The sequence below is a fragment of the Simochromis diagramma genome, unplaced genomic scaffold (genome assembly GCF_900408965.1).
Source record: "Simochromis diagramma unplaced genomic scaffold, fSimDia1.1 OVJJ01000387.1, whole genome shotgun sequence".
Lineage (NCBI taxonomy): Eukaryota > Metazoa > Chordata > Actinopteri > Cichliformes > Cichlidae > Simochromis > Simochromis diagramma.
This window is the reverse complement of record NW_024387152.1, coordinates 5,033,423-5,053,006: the sequence shown is the minus strand read 5'-3', so window position 1 is coordinate 5,053,006 and position 19,584 is coordinate 5,033,423. Positions and strand designations below refer to the sequence as shown.

The 19,584-nt window shown below is 43.8% G+C and overlaps 1 protein-coding gene across 9 annotated transcripts in view; it reads right to left on the bottom strand.

Moving 5' to 3' along the window:
• The window catches only part of casz1 (castor zinc finger 1), a 167,471-nt gene that overhangs the window by 7,931 nt on the left and 139,956 nt on the right, over positions 1-19,584 (bottom strand). For 7 of the 9 annotated variants that reach the window (XM_040047814.1, XM_040047813.1, XM_040047815.1 and 4 more), the window contains 11 exons: positions 16,168-17,068; positions 14,323-14,388; positions 11,599-11,695; positions 9,067-9,231; positions 7,291-7,463; positions 6,064-6,932; positions 2,739-2,871; positions 2,242-2,305; positions 967-1,130; positions 489-611; positions 80-400 (listed from right to left, as the gene is read on the bottom strand). In XM_040047814.1, coding sequence (XP_039903748.1) covers positions 80-400; positions 489-611; positions 967-1,130; positions 2,242-2,305; positions 2,739-2,871; positions 6,064-6,932; positions 7,291-7,463; positions 9,067-9,231; positions 11,599-11,695; positions 14,323-14,388; positions 16,168-17,068 — 3,076 coding nt within the window. The remainder of the gene's footprint in view (positions 1-79; positions 401-488; positions 612-966; positions 1,131-2,241; positions 2,306-2,738; positions 2,872-6,063; positions 6,933-7,290; positions 7,464-9,066; positions 9,232-11,598; positions 11,696-14,322; positions 14,389-16,167; positions 17,069-19,584) is intronic. The other 2 variants (XM_040047811.1, XM_040047818.1) reach the window with 1 other exon arrangement.

The window sequence follows — 19,584 nt, the reverse complement described above, 5'->3', positions numbered from 1 at the left end:
AAGATATCGTTTAATCAACTTGTGGAAAGTAAGAAGAAAAGCAGGGCGCTGTGTACGAAACCCAGAGGTTTCCACATACTTTTCTTGGAACTGCAGGAAACCAGGTTTGACTTGTGGCTTAGCATTCTCCAGAGAGGTGGTGGCTAGAGGGGAACTGGATGGCAGGTTGGGCATTGATGCTGGCATCTGAGGGATGCTGCCCGTCAGCTGCTTCCAGGCCAGCAGGGAGGGGGGAGGAGAGCTGTATCCGCCAGAGGAGGAGAGGTGTGCAACATCTATGGAGGGGTTGTTGGCCATAGAGACGGGGGCAACGGGCTGCAGCTGGGCGCCCTCACCGGAGTCCTTGCCCTCACCGAACGAAGGCTCCGACTTCACTTTCAAGGTGGCTCGGAGGTGGAAGCTGAAAAACAAGATGGAAGCTCTTTTTTATACCGATCGATAAAAGCCAAAAACTAAAATGCAGAGAGCGAGGGTAGCGTGACACTCACTTAGCATGTTTTATAGCCCCATCCACAGTGCTGAAGAGGGCACCGCAGTCCTCTACCAAGCAGTGAAAGTGAACTTTGTGAAGGAAGTCGCACTGAGCTTCACAGAAGTCATCCGTGTCAAACCTTAACAGAGACAGATAAGAAAGACTGTAAATTTACTGCTGCTTAAGGAAAACGCAACCTATGAGGACACCTGGCTCAACTCTTCACCTGACGGTAAATGTCTGCGGTCCGTCATACTGTAACCAGCGCACTGTCATTTCCAATTCCTGCAAGAACGTGTTCTCTATTTTTTTTTTTTTTTTTTTGGAGGGGGGGTTTCCACTGATACAGTATGTGAGGAATAGTATTTACAGGAAAGACCTTCCAAGGACGTGCGCTACTTTTTAACACTCTGACTGTTTTCTCACTCTCATAATGAATCCAGTGTCTCTACGCGCTTCCTGTGTATGTGTGTTGTTGTTGTTGTTTTTTATACCTGCGGAGGTACGTCCTCCAGATCTCGTTGGCTTTTTCTGCCAGGGGCCTCTTCAGCACTTTGCTGAGATACTGTCCTGCCTCCGAGGTGTCACCACCCTCACCTGCCTCTAGCTCTGTCTTCAGGTTCATTGCATTGAAGAGGGCAGGGTTCACCTGTGACATCTACAAAAAAAACAGCACAAAAACCACCAGGCGCTGGGTTAGCTGGGCACTTTCGTATGTTAGTGAGAGTATGAGAATGAATTCTCTTTCTCTCTCTTACACACACACACACACACACACACACATGCATGCATGGTTTGGCGAAGCTAAAAAGGGCAGCCAGATTTACAAACATCCGGGCTTTTGCTTGAGTGCAGGCCAAGCATGTTTGCCAAGCATCCTCTGGGAGCTACTGTTAACCCTTTTATGTAATGTGGTGGCTTGCAGCAAACCAACAAAAAGCTGACACGACAACAGCTGAGTTGCTAGACAGCAGCTCGTCTCCGCCGTTTGGGCGCAACGACTGCAAATGTGAAAACCAACAAAAAGCTGACACGACAACAGCTGAGTTGCTAGACAGCAGCTCGTCTCCGCCGTTTGGGCGCAACGACTGCAAATGTGAAGTCGTGTAAGGTGTCCTCGAGAGAGGTTAAAACCATGACGTGCACTTAGGTGCACGGAGGCGGCGAAGCTTGCAGGGGGGTAAGGAGTGGAGGAAGTCATGATCAGTTGGAGAGAGTAAATAAATGGTGGCTGATCTGCCATGACATCATCAACATGATGGAAACCACCTGGCATATTTGTACGAGTCAGATAAGATATATGACTAAGACAATGTCCATTTTAATCTTCACAAAAAAAACCATACAGATTTAAATTTCCATACGCTAACATTTAGACTTGTTAAAAAATGAGGGCAGCGCCTTCCTGCTTTTCTTTTTTTTCCCCCTGCGCTGACTTTTTAATCAAATAATTTATAAACCCTATGAATAAATGTAGAGTGAGGCAGGGGGAAGAAAACGTATAAAGGAGGAGGAAAAATTGGACGGCGAGTTCAAAACAGCTCATCAAAAAACAAACATCTCTATATATCTGGCATGGCACCCAGCTACTGCTTCATTGTATTAATTTGTGAGAGGTGCAGCGAAAATTACACTCTATGAAAAATGGCTGGAAAATTTAAATGATACAAACTCATCTTATTAGCCGTGAAACATTAAAAAACAAACAGGCCCCTTCGTGTCCCGCTAATTTGTCTTGGGATGAAAGGCGTTTGATGGATGGATCTTACCTTATTCATAAGCGAGGATAAAAGAGATGTATTCCCTGGTACAGGGTGTCCGTTTGATTCATTACTGGAACAAGGAAAATGAACAATGTTTAGTCAAGATTTGCATGAGAACAGTAAATATTACTATTTATCACGCAAGGTGTGCCTGTATAATGAAGAAGAAAAATGCTGTCTTCTTAAGAAATAAGATCTGGTGTGGGTTGGAGGGAAGATTGGAGTTGAAGGTTTATGTAAACATCCCTCTCTCTCACTCACACGCAAAATAAATAAATGGAGAAATATGTGGAGGATTTTCTAATTGTATGCACATTTATATAAATTAAATATTTTGTATATAACCAGAGCTGCCAAACTAGTAGACATCATCTATCATTCAGAGAAGCTGGATGTTCTTTTTTGTGGGGGGGTTATTTTGCCAATAATAAGGCTGAATTGGTTAAAGAAACACTAATTAACCATCCTTCACTTTGAATTAACCATCAGTTTACCATCTGTACCTCTGGTCTTTCTTGCTCAGGTCCAGGCTGTGCTCCTGTGTGGAGTCTTGGGAAGCGCCGGAGTTGGCGTCCACTGGCTCCTGCTTCACTTGAACCAGATTGAACTGGCTGGCTGATGCCGGCTGCCCATTCCCTGAGGATCAAGTCAGAGATGCAGATGAGAGAAGAGACAACAAAGTTATTGTTGGTCAGCATTATTACTCTATGACAAGATCCAATCTGACTCCTGTCCTGGCCCGAAAAGAATACTCCGAGTGATAATTATTGCAAAATTATGTCAGGCCGTCAAGCCTTTTAAATGGTGATTGAGAGGCGGGAGATATGGGGGAAAAAGACTCCTTTTTCTGCAGCACTTGTCACAACTCATTTGCCAGGCTGCCTCTTAACTGGTCATTAAGTGAGATGCTAATGCTGAGGGAAAGTGGCAGTCTCAGATTGGCCACCCCCTCCCTTCCCACCTTCCCAGGCTCCTTGTTGGCCTGACAACGGGCGGCAGCCAGTGCCACTGAGCGTACCCACAAGGAACACGGGTGCTATGTCGGTCAGATTGGAGCTGACAGCCAATCAGATTGGTTCAAATAGCGTGACCCCTCGATCACATTCGCCTCCAAATAGGTATTCAGTGAATGCTGTGAGTGAGGACAGGAGCGCTGAATTGAAATAAATAAACACCAGGGGATGACCTGAGGTAAAAACGCTGACAGGAAGGTGAATTCTGGCCCCCCTCTTTCCCAATCCCGCGGGATTGAAATATTAATTTATCCCGGGGCTATACAGGGAAAGCAGAGCTTTTGGTTGACAATAAGTGGTCGTTTATTTTAAAATATATATGTGAGTGGGAGGGGGTGGGAGCCCCAGCGTAGCCTCTGAGACACTAAAACTGGAGTGCACCAGCAGCCACGACTGGTTTGGTGAGAAATCTGTTGTTTAAAAATTAGGGCTGGTGTTGAGGGATTGTGACAGGCAAGGTCATGGGCAACCAAGTGTGTGCCCTTGGCCCTGAGCCTGATGGGGATCCTCTCCTTTTACTTGCTACAGAGAAAACAAGACCAGCCAACGTAAGAGGGGAAACCAACCAGAGTTCCCTCCCCGCCCACACCACCACCTCCCTCCGCTACAAGATGACCCAGAGACATATCAGGCAGAATACAAGTGGAAAAGCCAGTCTTGGGCCTTGTCAGCTGAAAGCTGGGAGATGGGGAAGTGTCAGTGTCAGTTCAGTTTGACAATGGCTGAGGTTGGAGGGGCTGGGGGTGGGGCATGGGTGGGGCTAAAGGAAAACAGTAGTCAAACGATTTTGCGGCTGGTTTGAGGTCACTGAATGCTTACCAAGTCTCTGTCCAGCTTTCCTTCCCTGCCCCCCCCCCCCAAACTTGATAAGAGTATGCCCAAAATTAACTAGCCAGACAAATCCTGCCTTGTCATTGACAATTAAATCATCTCTCAGACAAAATGAGAGCACATTATATCAAGAGCAGCCACTCACTGCATGATCCACACATGATCGCCACGCTGAGTAAAGTATATTTTTAATACAATCAGAAGATAAGCTGACTGCTCAAGGTAGATCACAGTACAAAACAATCTCACTGCAAAGCACATCGTGATTGTTTTAAATTTATTTATTTTTTTGCATGCACTTTGCGAGCAGAGAGAGAACAAATGAGTTTGACTCAAAGCAGCTTCTTTCTGGAAATTATCCAGGAATAATGTACCACCATGTAATTACTCCGGATAAGATACAGAGCTTGTGAAAGATCATTTGTACTGTGTGTCTAATTAGTAAACCCTTCAGATGCTTGAATCTCTGGGAAAAACACTTAGGGGTAAATTAGAGCGGAACATTAATGAAAAAAAAAAAAGAAAAAAGAAAAGAAAAGCTGAGAAAATACTGAAGGCAGAAACAGGAAAAATGCACAATTCACCGCAAAAGAGGCGAAGTTTCACAACCCGAAGAAAAAATAAACACTGAGAAAAATAGCCACAAACACAGTGACTTTTCTCACACCTTTTTGACAGAGAAGCACAAACCACTTCCTCCTCATTTTAGCCCCAAATGTCCTGTTCACACATTTTATGAAGCAAATATGAGAAACAAAACCACACAGCAAACCCCCCATCCTGTGTCTGCGCTAAAACTTTTATGAAAATGTGCGCGATTAAAATAGGAGAGCTTATTTAAAATAACTTGTTTTTCAGTAAAGAGATCTACGCTGTAACTAAGTGAGCCATCGAGAGGGGTGGTGATGGCACCATCTGTGGAGGCCCAGACTACCTGCTGGAAGCCCAGAGGTGGAGCTCAGTCTGACAGCCCGGGCTCAGCTCGGCTCCTCGGAGCAGCTGCCCCAGCTCTCTCCCAGGGCCTGTCCTGCTCCAGGAGTACCACCAGGAATTGTAATCCTTCCCAGTCCCAACATCCGGAGCAGTCCCATTTACAATCCGTACCCCACCTGCTCAGGCTGAGCGCAGGAGGACGCACTGCAACTGAATGCGAGACCATGCGCTTGCAGTGCATTATCAATTGAAGACTTTAACTTCATTTTCATTCAGAGGCTTTGTTTAGAGCAATGTGATAAACATGGACAAGCCAATTACCTCTGAAATTTATGGGTGACATGTTTTTGTGGAAACAGAAGGTTTCCAGAAATTCAAAAAGTGTGCGTCGTTGCCGATGACTGCATCTGTGACTGAGTTCTTGCATCGGTGAAAAAAAAAGAAAAAAGAAAAGCCTGTTTCTTAGCTCTGCTGCATTGAGTCATTTCTGCCTGAGTGATTTCTGTTTTTTCTTTTTATCAGTTTTCATAGAGGATACGAAAAAAAAAATTATTTTTTTTTGTTCTCGCAATTTCTGAACTTAATTTCATTCCACCTCCATTTGCTTGGAACGGGCGCAGACAGAGATAAGAGACCAATGATGAGGAAACATGTTCAACACAACCCCCTGGAGCCCCCACTCTGAACATCATAAGAGACTTTTACAGGCTCTACTCTCCCCTGTCAGCGCATTTATCTCCAAATGGATTGTGGGTATCTAACAAACGATCAACACAATAACAAGCCGAGAGCAGAGGACCATGCCTCCGGAATGTCCCTTTAAGCTTGAAAGCAGAGGGTTTTCTGCCCTTCTCACCGCTCTAGGCTAGTTAGAGAGATGACCTCTGAGTGCTCTCTCTTTGCTCTGTCCACAAAGAGCGAAAAAGCATGCAGCTTATCATAAACATGTGGATTTGGATGTAGCTCAAAAGTTTTCTTTTGAATTTTTTATATTCACATTATGTTATCCATCATTAATATATGAGATAAACTTGGCTGTTCACTCACTGACCTGTGTCTGGGCTGCCGGATGGCTTGAGTGCAGCAGCCGCCAGTCTGGCCATCATGGGTGAAATCAGACCCTTGCTTGCAGAGATCTTCTCCATAATGGAGGAGGTGGCAAAGGAGGTTGGGGTAGATGGCATGGCTCCATCCGCCCCGACTGTGGAGCAGCCTTGGGTGAGTGAGTCGGTGGGCATGGAGTGGGCCCCTGAAGACACAGCGGATATCAGGCCAGCAGCTTGAGGAGGTGGCTGGAGAGGCAGCCTGGACATAAGGGGGAAGAACGGGTTGGAGGTGGCCAAGGTGCTGTTGGAAAGAGCAAGGGCCACCGGTATGTTGCTGGGCAAGGTCTGAGACAGCAGGGTGGACATACGCTGGCCCGCACTGGGCAGCGAGGGGGTCGGCTTGAGGGCGTGGCCCGATGTGGATGAGGAGGAGACAGCAGTGATGGGCGTGCTCAAGAGGTGTGGTACAGTAGTGGACTGCTGGGTCGTGGGTGAGGCACTCAGGCTGGAGTTCTTGCTGCTAATGGCCGAGAAGTCCATTAGGTCGTCGTTGCTGGATTCCTCGGGCTCATCCTTTGGTGCCAGGAAGGTGGAAGAGAGGCCCATGACACCAGAAGAGCGAATGTGTCTACGTTCGTGCTTGCGCTTGTGGGAGGTCATCTGGCTGGTGGAGGTAAAGGTGAAGCCGCAGCCGGAGCGGATACAATGGAAGTGGTTGGTGGCTTTGCTGTAGACACAGCCCTCGTACTTGCATTCCTCATACTTATAGAACTTCTTGAAGCCATCTTTGGCATAAGCATCGTCCTTGATGTGGTAGCTCTTGTGCTTCTCAATGTCACACTTGTTCTTGAAGGTGAAGGTGCAGCCCGGGCGCCTGAAAAGCAAACGGGATAATGTGATCAGGTGTGGATTCATGGAGGGGATCCACGTGATTGAAATACTTTACAGTGAAGTGGAATAATAAGTGGTGCGGTTCAGTGACACATCACCACCTCCAACCTGGTGGAGGTTTAAATTCTTGGGAGGTGATGATGAAATAATAAAAGTTTTTTATTTTTTTTATTCAAAGTGCTCTAATGATTTTTGTCACATGCAAGTCACAATGCTATAAAATTTGAGTTGATCCATTTTAATTTATGAATCTTTTTTTGTTTTAAACAATATTTGCCAAAAGTCGGTTTTAATACAGTAAAAAAAAAATCTCGAGGAGAAACCACATTAGGTCAATCCACCTGCAGTGGAAGTGTGTCGTCTTCTGCCCGTAGAACTGACATCCGACCGTGCCACAGTCCTCAGTCGCGCGAAACCTCTGGAAGCCATCGTTGATCAGCTGGGCGTTCTTTTTATGGAAGTTTTCATGGGTCATGACATCGGAGGTGCTGGTGTACACCTTGCTGCAGCCCACCTGCAAAAGCAGAGTCAGAGCATGGTAATCGAAAACAAGATCTGGGCCCAAAGCATGCATGAGTTTCAGTTTGCAAGAATGGTTTGTAAAATGCTATAAAAGATCAGATATACTGTAGTAGATGTAGAGGAGGGATCTCATTGTGGTTAAGAAAATGCTAGTGGCCTAGAAATGGGTAGAAGAAGGATGTTTTCTCACATTCAAGATTTAATTTGTGGCAACACCAGAGCATTACAAGTTTCATCTCAAACCTGTGAATTGGAAACAATCTTGCCATCGTGACAATTGGAAAGTAAAAAAAAAAAGGAGGTGACTGAAAGAGACAGTGGCCGCAGAAGGCTGCTGAAAGTACAGTACCTTCCTGGCAAAGCAGCCTTTTAGAAAATGAAATTCATATTTGGAGAGTAACGGTGAGTCGCCACAAACTTACTGTAACTCTGAGAACAGATTTCAGTAGCGGAGGGGGTAGACAGGAGTAAGATGACTGTCTTAAGTCTTTAGTTTAAAATGCTCTGGTACACATGAGCCCTCAGAGCCAACAAAGGGGGGGAAAAAACAGGTAATGTTTGAATTAAAAGCAGCAATTGTATATCATCTGTGGCACTTTTCACCCGCGCAAACCGGGCAACTTCTCCATATTGAGTCAAACAATGAAAAAAATTCCTCTCGGTTCTTTTCCCCCTTAAATCAAGAGAGCCGATGCCAACATCTGCAGGTTCTCAGGGACTGTTAAAACAAGGGCTGAAATGTCCTAATAACAATTACGCTGTTACAGGGGTTTAAAAAAGAATATATCTCAAGCCATCCTGCGCTGCACCGCTGCCCTGCTGGTGAGAAGCTCTCGGCACAATGACATTGAAAATAAGCAGATGTAGAAAAAAATTAAACAAATCCAGAGGGGGAATAATCTTCAACTGGCTGCTTGGTACTAAAAGATGAAAAATGTATAGTTTATATAAACACCTAACTGAATTTTAGCCATGCCAATTAAGGAGTGAGAGAGTAAAAAGATGGGGAAAGCACAAGCAGCCTCACTCATATTCACCCTTTTTTTTCAGTTTTCTTTTATTTAGCCGAGGACACGTTTTGCAAACTGCTCTACGAAGACACTCTGGTATAAATGGAAAAAGTGAGTTTCCACTTCACAAATATGTAGGTAAGCCGAGTGACTCTGAAACACCCTGAAGTCGTGCGTATCGCAAGTGGCCTGATTTTCCAAAGTTGGCCGTAATTTATACAGAGTTGCTCATTTTTGCCTGACTTAACCTGTTTTAAACAAAATGATGTCACTGCTCCTAAAAGGCTGTTTAAAGGCACTGGACAAAACCAGTGCTTTTAAACGGTGCCTTTTACACTCTTTTATGGACAGCATGTGGTGTCTCTGCAATATAATTTGAATTACGAATTGTAAATTTACCTGCATTTATCTATATTTGGTGCTCTTTAACAGAGTGAGCAGTGGTTGTTTTGCTCCATATGTAATGCTTAAACATGTGGAACCATAATTGCATATTTGTTTCCGTGTTTGTGCATGTGCTTTCGTGGGTTCATTTTGTGGGTATGTGTGTAGGTGGAAGAGGAGACGCGAGTCTGTGTAGTGTACCTGCATGCAGTGGTAATGGGTGCTTTTTCCATTGAGGTGGCAGCCATGGTAGTAGACGCTGCAGTCGTCCAGAGGGCTGAAGCGCATGAAGCCATGCTGCAAGGAGTTGTCCCTCTTCTTGTGCATGTTGTAGTGCCTGATTACATCCTGCTTACTGGTAAACCTCTGCAAAAAGGGGAGGGGGGTGGGGGTGTACGGCAACAGGTTGGTGTTTATTTAAACCAGTCACAGAATCAGCAACAAGTCACTTTATCTCTGTAGAAGCAGCAGCTGCAACATGCAGGAGCCAATTGGCAGTTGGGGAGGGATGTGCGCACGGCAATATAGAGGGACAGGACGTCTTTAAACATGATGCATTCTGTGGTTATTAATTTACTTTGCATATCTCAAAGTTGCGCTCTATCCAAATGCAGCGCTTAAAGGCCCCGGGACTCTCTGAATGCAGATGCTTCCACATGGAACATAAAGTATGTTCCCCATACACTCTTTGTTTCTGGGGGTTTTTTTCCCTGCCTTCCAACACTTTTTTTTTTTTTTTTTTTAGAAATTAAGACGAATCAATTGACATGCAAGATAACAGTTCTGATGTTTTTGTGTCTGGAAAAATTCTGTTCCATGCAGATGGTTTCTCAGACGTGCACAGGGGAAAACAGAAGACAATAAAAACAAACAAACAAACAAGTGAACCAAAAAACAGTTTCCCTTTCAATTCGCTGAGATATGATTCCCTTTTTAATTAAAGCATTAACACTCACTTTTGGTGCAGGTTTCGCCTGTAAATATAAATGAATATGCAAAGACACCCGCCTTGTAAAATTACTAAATAAATAATTTTTTTTCTTATAAAGAAAAAAATCCCTCCCATACTCAGGAGCCTGGAAGGGGGTAAAACAGAAAAGTCACTCCACGGAGACCTGCAGCAACCAAATCTGCTGTAATTGGGTTTAAGCTGATGTTACAGAAACTGTAACAGGAGAAGCTTAAATCAATGAGACAGTTCTGTCTTCTATCCATATTTATCTCCAGTTGAGGGAAAAACATCAGAAAGAACGACTCTAAAGAGCAACTAATTGCTGTACAAAGTAGGGTAATTGCTTTGTGTCATGTGTTCCACTTGCACACAAGTAAAAAGCCGAGATCTCACAGCCGTTCATTCCCCTGTTGTTGGTGTTTTCCCGCTGCAGATTTCTGACACACCTAAATTACATTTTTTCTGTAATCTGGCTGATGATTGTCTCAGATTTTCTCTTTTTGCTAATTTTTATTTATTTTTTTTACAGATCTCAGGCCTGCACTTTTCTGTTATCTAACGATGACAGGTTGAACTGTGGTCATGGTACATTCGATCCATCAAGCCGTCCAAAATAGGCCATGGAGAGAGCTGACTGGGAAAAAGATCTCATTTTCAGTTGAGTGGTGATGAAGGTTGGGAGCCACTTGCTACATTTATTTTAGGATTCCCACTAGTGTGGCAAGATGCACACTCTCTCCCATGTACAAGCCCATGAAAGGAGAATGTTAAGACTCAGCCAATCGCCCAGAGGCTGGCAGTGGGATAATATTCCAGGAGTGTGTGTCATGTAACATTTCATGAGTTATCGCTTTGAAAGGGGGCTGCTCATCACTGCCTGCCTGTTTTTTTCAGTATTGACATCCTGGGAACTGGCTTCCAAAGCATATCTGTGTTTCCATGCGACGCAGTAGCAACAGAGAAATGTGGACCTGACCGTGGAAATTGCCATGATAACCTGAACTAACACTCTAAATAATGACATGAAATGATTTTCCTTTGTATTCCTCCAAGAATGTGTCTCATCAGACTGTGAAGTGGGATTCAAGCAGAAAATGAAAGCTTAGATCTGTAATGCTTTTCACCACATAAACAATATTTATCAAGCTGTAATCTCTCTTGATCGGGAGCAGACTGTAGATTACATCTGAAGATGGCTTAATTCAGAAACTTGTTAAGAAAGGAAGGAAAATACACACGGCTCTAGCTGCGCGTGGATTTTTTTCTACATCTTTTGACAAATCTACCCGTGTTTGTCTAACTCTTCTGGGCCATATGCTACAGCAAACACGAGGCCTGTATCGTGATCTGCTTTGTGTTGTTTTCTTTCTCCTTCCTGTGCCATACATGACACCTCATGGGACCAGGGCAAGATTAATACCGTGAAAGTGGATTAAAGCCAGGCCCCTTACGGTGGCAGTGTCTTCAGAAAAAGAAAAACAAAGAACAAATAGATTTTTAAAAAAGGGGCCATATTTAAGGATACTTACAATTAACCTTTGTAATAAAAGGTCAACTGTGCCGAAAGATGCCTGAAAACTGGGTAGATACAAATACCCATAGGCTGTTTGGTAAACTGGAGACCAGCATCTAACAGTGCTATGATAGTCAGTGCAGTTTACCATCACTAGTTGGTTTCGACCAGTGATGGTGGCCCCGTGAACAAAATGACCTTTTCTAAGCTGTGAATAGCTGTGAATGCTTGAGCAATGTTTAATGTGTATAAGAGATTAGGTACTCACGCTCACCTGGTAGTTACAGTCAGGGTCCATACAGTGATAATGCTCTCTGTACTGGTAGGCACAGTGCACGTGTCCACAGTGTTGACTTCCAGAGAACCTGAAACCAAATTATAGGACACATTTTAAGAGCCACACGAAGCAGTGACAACAAAACCTGGGGACACATCAGGAGGAAAAAGCTGAAGCTTCCAAAGAGGTCGGTTCAATTCAAAAAAAAGAAAAAGAAAAAGAAAGAAAGATCGGCAGCGAATCAAGAATAATTAATGAAGAAATTATTATAAAACACCTGAAACAGAACCAAATAACACAGGCGGTGAAGCTTTCAAAGGCTCATGTCGCAATTTCACCTTCAAGGTAACGCAGCTCAAACCTTCAAACTGACTTCTGCTTGCAACAATTTACCCGTCTGTCACACCAATTTCAGCCAAATTATCTCCATTTATTTCTAAAGCAGCCGTAAGAGACCCTTATTACACCGAAAGCCTTTTCCTTCACAGACATACACACAGCCGCTCAATCACCAAGAGCCCCATGACTACTTTATTTCTCATTGCTGTGAGAAAGCTTGTCAAATCAATGCACAGTTCTTTCAGGTTAACCACACTCTTGCTCTGTAAGATAAAGGGTCAGGTACCCTGAGGAGCAGGAAAGGCTCTGTCTACTTTGCCCTCTTCAAAACCCTTTCGCTTTCTTTTATCTGGAGTGCAGAAACCAGATATTAGTCTGGTTCTACATTGAAAAAAAAAGAGAAAGAAAAGGCAGCTACTTGCCACAGTACAGCCACTTTTACGGTGGTGATTATAAGCCTGACGATGATGACTGTTAAAATCCTCCAATTACCAGTGAAAACACACAAATAAACATTTGCGCTGCCTCTGCCAAGAACTCCATCTGTTAGTGCAGAGGAGAGGGGGAAAAGGAGGCTAAGTAATATTTTTTCCATCTCTCTCTCTGTTTTTTCCTTGTTAGGATTATCCCAGAGCTGCATTTACAGATCACTTTGCTGAGTTCATTAAGTTAATTGAACGGCGTATCCACTACTGTTTTTAAGTTGGCAGCGCGTTCGTGCGTGTGAGGCTGGAAAACAGTGACGGAGAAAGACAGCGGCTTTTGGAAAGGTCTGATGGCTCTTTTAAAAGAGCTCAAAGCAGAACCAGAAGACAAACTAGGCAACATATGGCCAAACTATAAATGTTTTTCTATACTATATCTTTCACACACACGCACATGCACGCTCACACCGATGAACACACAAAGCCCCCCCCTCATCCCCCTGAGACTATGGCCCACCCCTCTGCTCAGTGCCCAGCTGTATCACTTTGCCTCTGGACAATTCCCACTTGCCGCGTCAGGGGGCCTAATGGGCCTCTGCTATTCAGCAGCAGATTAAATATTAATATCGCCACGATACAGAGATTGCAGCGCATCTCCAGTTACAATAGAGATACACAGATCAAAGTGCCGAGGCAATGGTTGGTGCATGAAAGCATTTAAAGAGTGAAAACTGCAACTAAACACTACCACGAAAGCTCTTTAAATCATCAAACTGTAGCGTGGTGGAGAGATGAACTTTTTTTTTCACCCGCCCCCCCCCCTCCTCTCTTTCGCGACACACGTGGATACAAACGCATTTACAAAGCTGCTTTTTAGTGTTGCTGTGCACTCATTAGCCTTGGCTCTAAAGAGGACACTCCCCTGCTTCTACCTCCCCTCTCGGTACTACATTTGCCCTTTTTATGAGCCCTCCTTTTCCATTTTTTTTTCTTTCCTCCCTCCTCTTCTTTGCGTTCCCTTTTTTTTTTCTCAACCCCAACACGGAAATTGAAACTGTATCTGGGCTTATCTGCAACCTCCCCGTGCATCAACTGCCGAGATGTTTAGACAAATTTTATGCATTATGCAGCGCAAATATCAAAACAGTTCTTGGCAGTGCCAGCAGAAGCCTCATTAAAAATTCCTTAATTAAATCTTCTTGCAAAATGTAATCAGTCCAAGGAAGGGGTTTTGTGTGTGTGTGTGCATGTGTGCGCGCAGAAGAGGATGTGTGTATGTGCGTGTCTGTCAGTGCCAAGGCTTTGATTTGTGCCCTTCATGTTATGGCTTGGAGAAGTAATCATTAACGCCAAAGCCACTTTGGCTTTTCAAATGCTGTTTTTCTTTCTTTTTAAACGGAATAAACAAACAAGCGATAATCACCTTTCTAGTGTCGGCTCAAGATGAATCCAGATTGGGAGGACATTGTTCCGTGTCCACTGAAACATAAGATACCCACCCTCCCGCCCGCTTCCCCTGATGCTTTTGTCTCTCTTGGTGTGAATGACTGAGTTTTTAGATCAGTCGCTTCCTCGCGTTTTCAACAATAAACTGCAGAACCTCGAGAAGAACGCGGCCTCATCTCATATCCTCTCAACGTCAGTCGCAGCTAATAATACAAAGTTGCACGAGGATTATGTTCTTCTTAATGTTTTAGTGCTTTACACACTGTGAGCATTTATTCAGCCAGTTCCAGTAAGCTATCATCAAGCCATTTCTCTTTCATTACCCCCTCATCCTTCAGATTCCACTCAGCACATAAATTTGAGTCTTTTCTTAATTAATTTACTGCACACAGACATTCTCATACCACTGAATAAAATGCACCATAGGTGGATAATAAAAAAAAGCGTTGCCTCTGTTTTCAGTGCGTTTTTTTCATTGGTGCAGCACATTGAGGGATTTGCATACCTGGCAATATATTTCTGGTAGAGGTTGATGTCGTCGCTGGCGGGTTTATCTGGTGGCAGACCATTCCTAATGCAAGAGCAAACACAAAGGAGACAGGATTAATGGTGAGGTTGGGCTGCCTGTTGTTAATAAAAACAAACTGACACAATATTTACTTACAAGCCGCTCCCAAACTTTGGACTATCAATATACATTTTCCTGTGGCATAACAGCGTTTTCGTGCGAAGTATGAATCAAGGATGGAAGCACACACACTTTGATGCATGGTCTTCCGACCAATGAAAGGCAAAATGCAGGAGCAAAAGGACATTAATCTTTTATGGGGGTATTTTGGTGAGTGCTCATATGCAAAACGGGATAATGGGCACGTGGAGAAAAAGCTCTGAAAACGCCTTTTCGGATACTCTCTAGGGGCTCGGGCTCTAATGTTGATGTCAAGTCGTCTCCGATCAGCCTGGACACAAACAAATATGTAAGGCAACACCGAGGATTTAACTGCGCAGGATCAAGTTCGCTGCGTCGGTTTCGAGTCAAATGAATTAATTTTAAAGCGGGAAATCAAGGAACGGTCCTTTTTTGTCACCTGTGTTGGTTTTGATTCCCTTTATGAAGCTGGCAGCAGTAATGCCTGTATAATAACAGTCATAACACAGCATTGGTCCTGTTTGCTCCCTCGCAGCAAGTGGCATTTAGCTCCATGTGAGCAGCTCCACACAGGGATGACCTGAGGTTAATCTGGCCCAGAGGGGAAGATACACTGCCAGACATTTTCCCTAGTACCCCATCGCCTCCCTGTATACAAGCACCAGACTGGGTCAGTTAGCTACGACTGCAGCTTCACTGAGCCCTAACCTGACAAAGGCCAAAACCTGAGGGAGGGGTGCCTGAGGGCTCTTGAACAGTGTCTTTGATAGGTCTTGACTAACTAGAGACAAGGTCAAAACCAATCAAACAGACTCTGGGAGCTGTTTCCTACTGGTAGAGCACACGACTGTAGGTTAGCTCCCCAAACCCCTCGTTTGGTTCCTTTAAAGTGCACTCGTCAGGCAGTGTTGAGTCGGCCCCTGTGACTCGCTGGGAGGTTAGTCATGGCTCCAAAGTAATTAAAGGGAGAGTTGTTACACCCTAGCCAAACGAAGGAAGTCAGTCACTTTGCGATGACTGTGCTAAATCAGTCTCCACGGAGTGCTACAGCGAGTAAACAGTTCATGCGCCTTCGCAACTCATCATGTCGTGGATCTATTGGGCGCTATGCGCCATTTCACACTACATTCCCGTTGGCTGCTGTGAAGGTAGCAATTACCTTTGCGTGAGGCTAACTGACTCACAGTAGCAGTTAAGTGTATGTGAGCCTCACATTAGCTCCAAAGGGGTTCCACTGAGAGAGACTCAGAGTGTACAAGGCAGACAAGGCGGTATCCACCAGCAAACTTAAAATGATAAATTCAGCGGCAGGCTATGTAAGTTTTTAGCAGATTTCAGCAGAGTTATGGATTGTTTTGGTGCAAAATAACACATGCAATATGTCAAACAATATTTTAGTCACATTTAACAAATTCCCAGGGAATTGGGAGACTGTAAATCAGATGCAAGTGGGTAACTACTATCATTTCTTATCCAACACTCTGTATATTTTATCATCTTTTGTTAACTAAGGACATAAAGTTGTAGAATTAACTGGGTGCAGAAGGTCCTCTGTTGTGTTGCTCAAGGCTCCCAAATAGAAATATACAATTTGTTGCCTTAGTTCCCCTGTGAAACACAAATCTCATCATGTGAATCAGAAACATTTTCTGCAAATTCTTTTTACAGCTTCTATAACTTATAAAGTTTGAGGACACTCACTTAACAGAGGACACAGTGCCAGTGGTGATGGAGTCAGTCTTGGAAAAGCTGGACTTCAGGTAGTCAGAGGCGTTGAAACTTATGTGGCCTGCCTGGTCCACTGTAAGCCCTGGCGCTATGCTGGCTCCAGGTGCGCCTACAGCGGGGACACCGGGAGCTGCAGGGTTCCCCGGTGGCGTAGGAAGGACACTGGGCACCAGTGAGGCCTCGGGGTTTCCTGGCATTAGCTTCGGAATTGTTCTGATGTCATATTTTGAAGGGCGACCCACTTTGCCAGTCTTAAAGGCGATGGAACCGCCCATGTCAGGGTTGCCCTCACCGGGTTTGAAGGGGAGCAGAAACTTGATGTTCTCCAGGTCGTACTTTGAGGGTCTCTTGTAAGCATTACCATTCTGCTGCTGTAAACTCTCGCCCATCTTCAGCTTCTGAATAAAGAAGTCATACTTGGACGCTCGGGAGGCCATGTTCTGCATGTGAGAGGGATTAGCTGGCTGAGAATTACCCAGCTGAGGTGCTACTGGCTGTTTGTGGTCCATGCTGGAGGGGTAAATCTGTGCCTCGGCTCCTGGTAGACAACCAGAGGTCTGGAGCATGGTAGCGCTCTTATCTTGCGCCAGTTTTGAGTTGAGGTCGTCTGGTTTAGGCGGGGAAGCGTGCATGGGCCAAGGTAGGGTCTCTCCAGCTTTTAGCTTGCGAATGTACTCTTCGTACTTGGAGAAGCGGGCACGCCGTGAGGCCTCCTCGCTGCTGAGGGATGAGGGGTCTGAGGTAGCAGCTTTGAGCTTTTCAAAGCTGATCTTCTTGGTCAGCTCATCCCTTACCTGCTGGTCATCATAACCGAACATTCCCAGAAATTCATTCATGGTGTTGGCTGCATAGTCTCGCAGGGCAGACGCTTCTCCTGCACAAAGACAACAAGAAAAGATCTCCTATGTAATATGTATAATTCCGATAATTAAAGTTTTTCCATTAGCATATATTTAATGTGTACTGATCTGTCGAGCAGAGAAATTAATCACAAGTCAACCCATTGCTCAAGACATCTTAATCAGTAGTCTAATTCAGGTCACTCAATCAGTCTATGAAATGATTCCCTCTCCCTTCATACTTACTGATGCTCGCTAAAACATGTGTTAATGTATTTTTTCATCAAGTTTGCTAGTTACAAATGAATTAATCTGGAAAACAGCAAAATATATTATGTCATGCAAACTAATGAAACAACATTCTGTCAACAATAATGCTCTATTGTGGTCATGCAAAAGGACTAAATTAACATGACTGCATCTACTCTGAGTGCACGTGTTCCTTTCCAATAAATGTTTAAAATAGCTGGATGTTATTTTTCTGGTTATTTCAAACGATAGCAAATTTGACAACAGGAAAAGTGCTTCTGCACTGCAACCTACAGCATCTGTAAATGTTCGTGTATTTATGTGTCTACAAACAAGCAGTCTGAGGCAATGCTCTTCCTGTTTTGGTTGCACTATAAGCCAGTCCTGCAGAATTTTGCAGGGGACTGTACCAAAGGACAGACTGACAGAGAAATCTAATTTTCTAAAATCACTGTGCTCCTGATATAAAAATGAACTAGAAAATTAGGTATAAAAAGCATGTATATATGTCATGCATACAAGATACTTAAATACTGAAAGTCATCCAAAATATTAAACAAAATATACAGAAATCTGTTTATAACTTCTTAGAAATGTGCATTTATTATGAGTGCATTTAACCCTGAATTTTTATCTGATGACTCTTCTCACTATTAGTAGCCTCAAGCATTTCATATCATCACCTTATGAAACTTGGAATAACATATTTTAAAATAACAGTCTTACTGAAGTCAACTTCAGAAATGAAAACACATTTGCAAACTGAAACATCACTTTTATTTTAAGAGTCCATTAAATTGGACAACTTCCCCAAGGACACGGGCGAAATATAGTTGATGTATAGTTTAATTGCATTATGTGGAGATTAATTCTGCCCCATTAACTTTCATCCAAGTTAACGCATGGGGGTCAGAGAGTGGGGAAAAGGCAAAGATGATCTGGCCTGAAAGCAGTGACGGACCGAGCTCTGCCTTAAAATAGAGGAGCGTGGATAGGGAGGAAATGGCGCAGCGAGTGAGACAGAAATCAAAAGAAAAACGGGAGAAGGAGGAAACACTTGTGTTTGTAGATCCAACTTAAAAAAAAAAATGCTGCTGTGCCAGTTTGCATATAACACAGGAGGCCAGAACACAGATATGCTAGTAATGCAGATGATAATGTCAACTGAGCCATGTAAAACCTTTGGCCTTCTTAACTCAAGCTTGGCACAGTCACAGGGACAGGGTCCAAAGTCTTTTTTTAAAAAAACATTTTATTGCTGTTTTCATCAGCAGAGCACACACGAGCTGGCGAGAGGTAATATCACCTATCGCCGAGGTAATTAATACACAAATATTTCTGCTCTTGTCTCGTATTTCTCAGTTATTGCTAAATCAGTCGCCGTGCCCTGCTTTTCACATCTCTTGCGCAGCATGTAAAATAATCCCCAAATTTCCATTCACTGTGTTGGGGCTGTTCCACTGCTCAGTATGAAAGAGTATCCGAACAGATCGAAGGGGCATGAAAAATTTAAGAGAAATAGATGAGGTATTTGTGAGGAAATGCCTACATGTTTGCCTCAGATCGTTTTATCAAATCTACCATGTTTTCACATGTACTCAAACCGCAGAAAAACATGCTGTATACACAGATTCACTGCACAGGACAACAGCTTCTTCTATACCTTTGAGTTTTTAAATAAGGTGTTCAACACATCTGAGTGAAGAGTCCTTTAAAAATATGAAAATGGGATTTGAATATATACTAAATTAGCACTTGTTGGATTTTACTGCTACTTCATTTATGAGAGCGTCTCAGGTCACAGCATATCCATTTGGCTCTAAAGTTAGGGCAGAGCCACCCACACCAGTATAAGTCAAAGTTTAACTACACTTCTTCCGTGACTGAAGAATGACAATCAAAAATAGCACGTTACTATAATTTTCTGAGTTAAATATATATTACATAACACCTCAGATAAAGAGGTTCAGGCCTGTTCACCATTCCTTTTGGAGGATACCTGTAACTACTGCAAAGAGAGTAGTTTCCGTCATGAGAGCGCCACGTCCCTATTTTCATATTTCCTCATGGTATTATCGCCACTTCTCCCCCCCCCAAAAAAAAAATTAGCCGAGACTCTTTGTTCATCAGCGCAGCCACGTGACGTGTTATCAATGAAAGGCAAATGATTGGACTTGAAGGGATTATGACGGGGACCGACAGGAGATAACCCTTCTAAAACACCATGTAAATGAGGTTTCTACTCAAACACTATCTGGCTGCCTCTTAATCGTGTCATGTGACACCGAGTGGGAAACTGTGT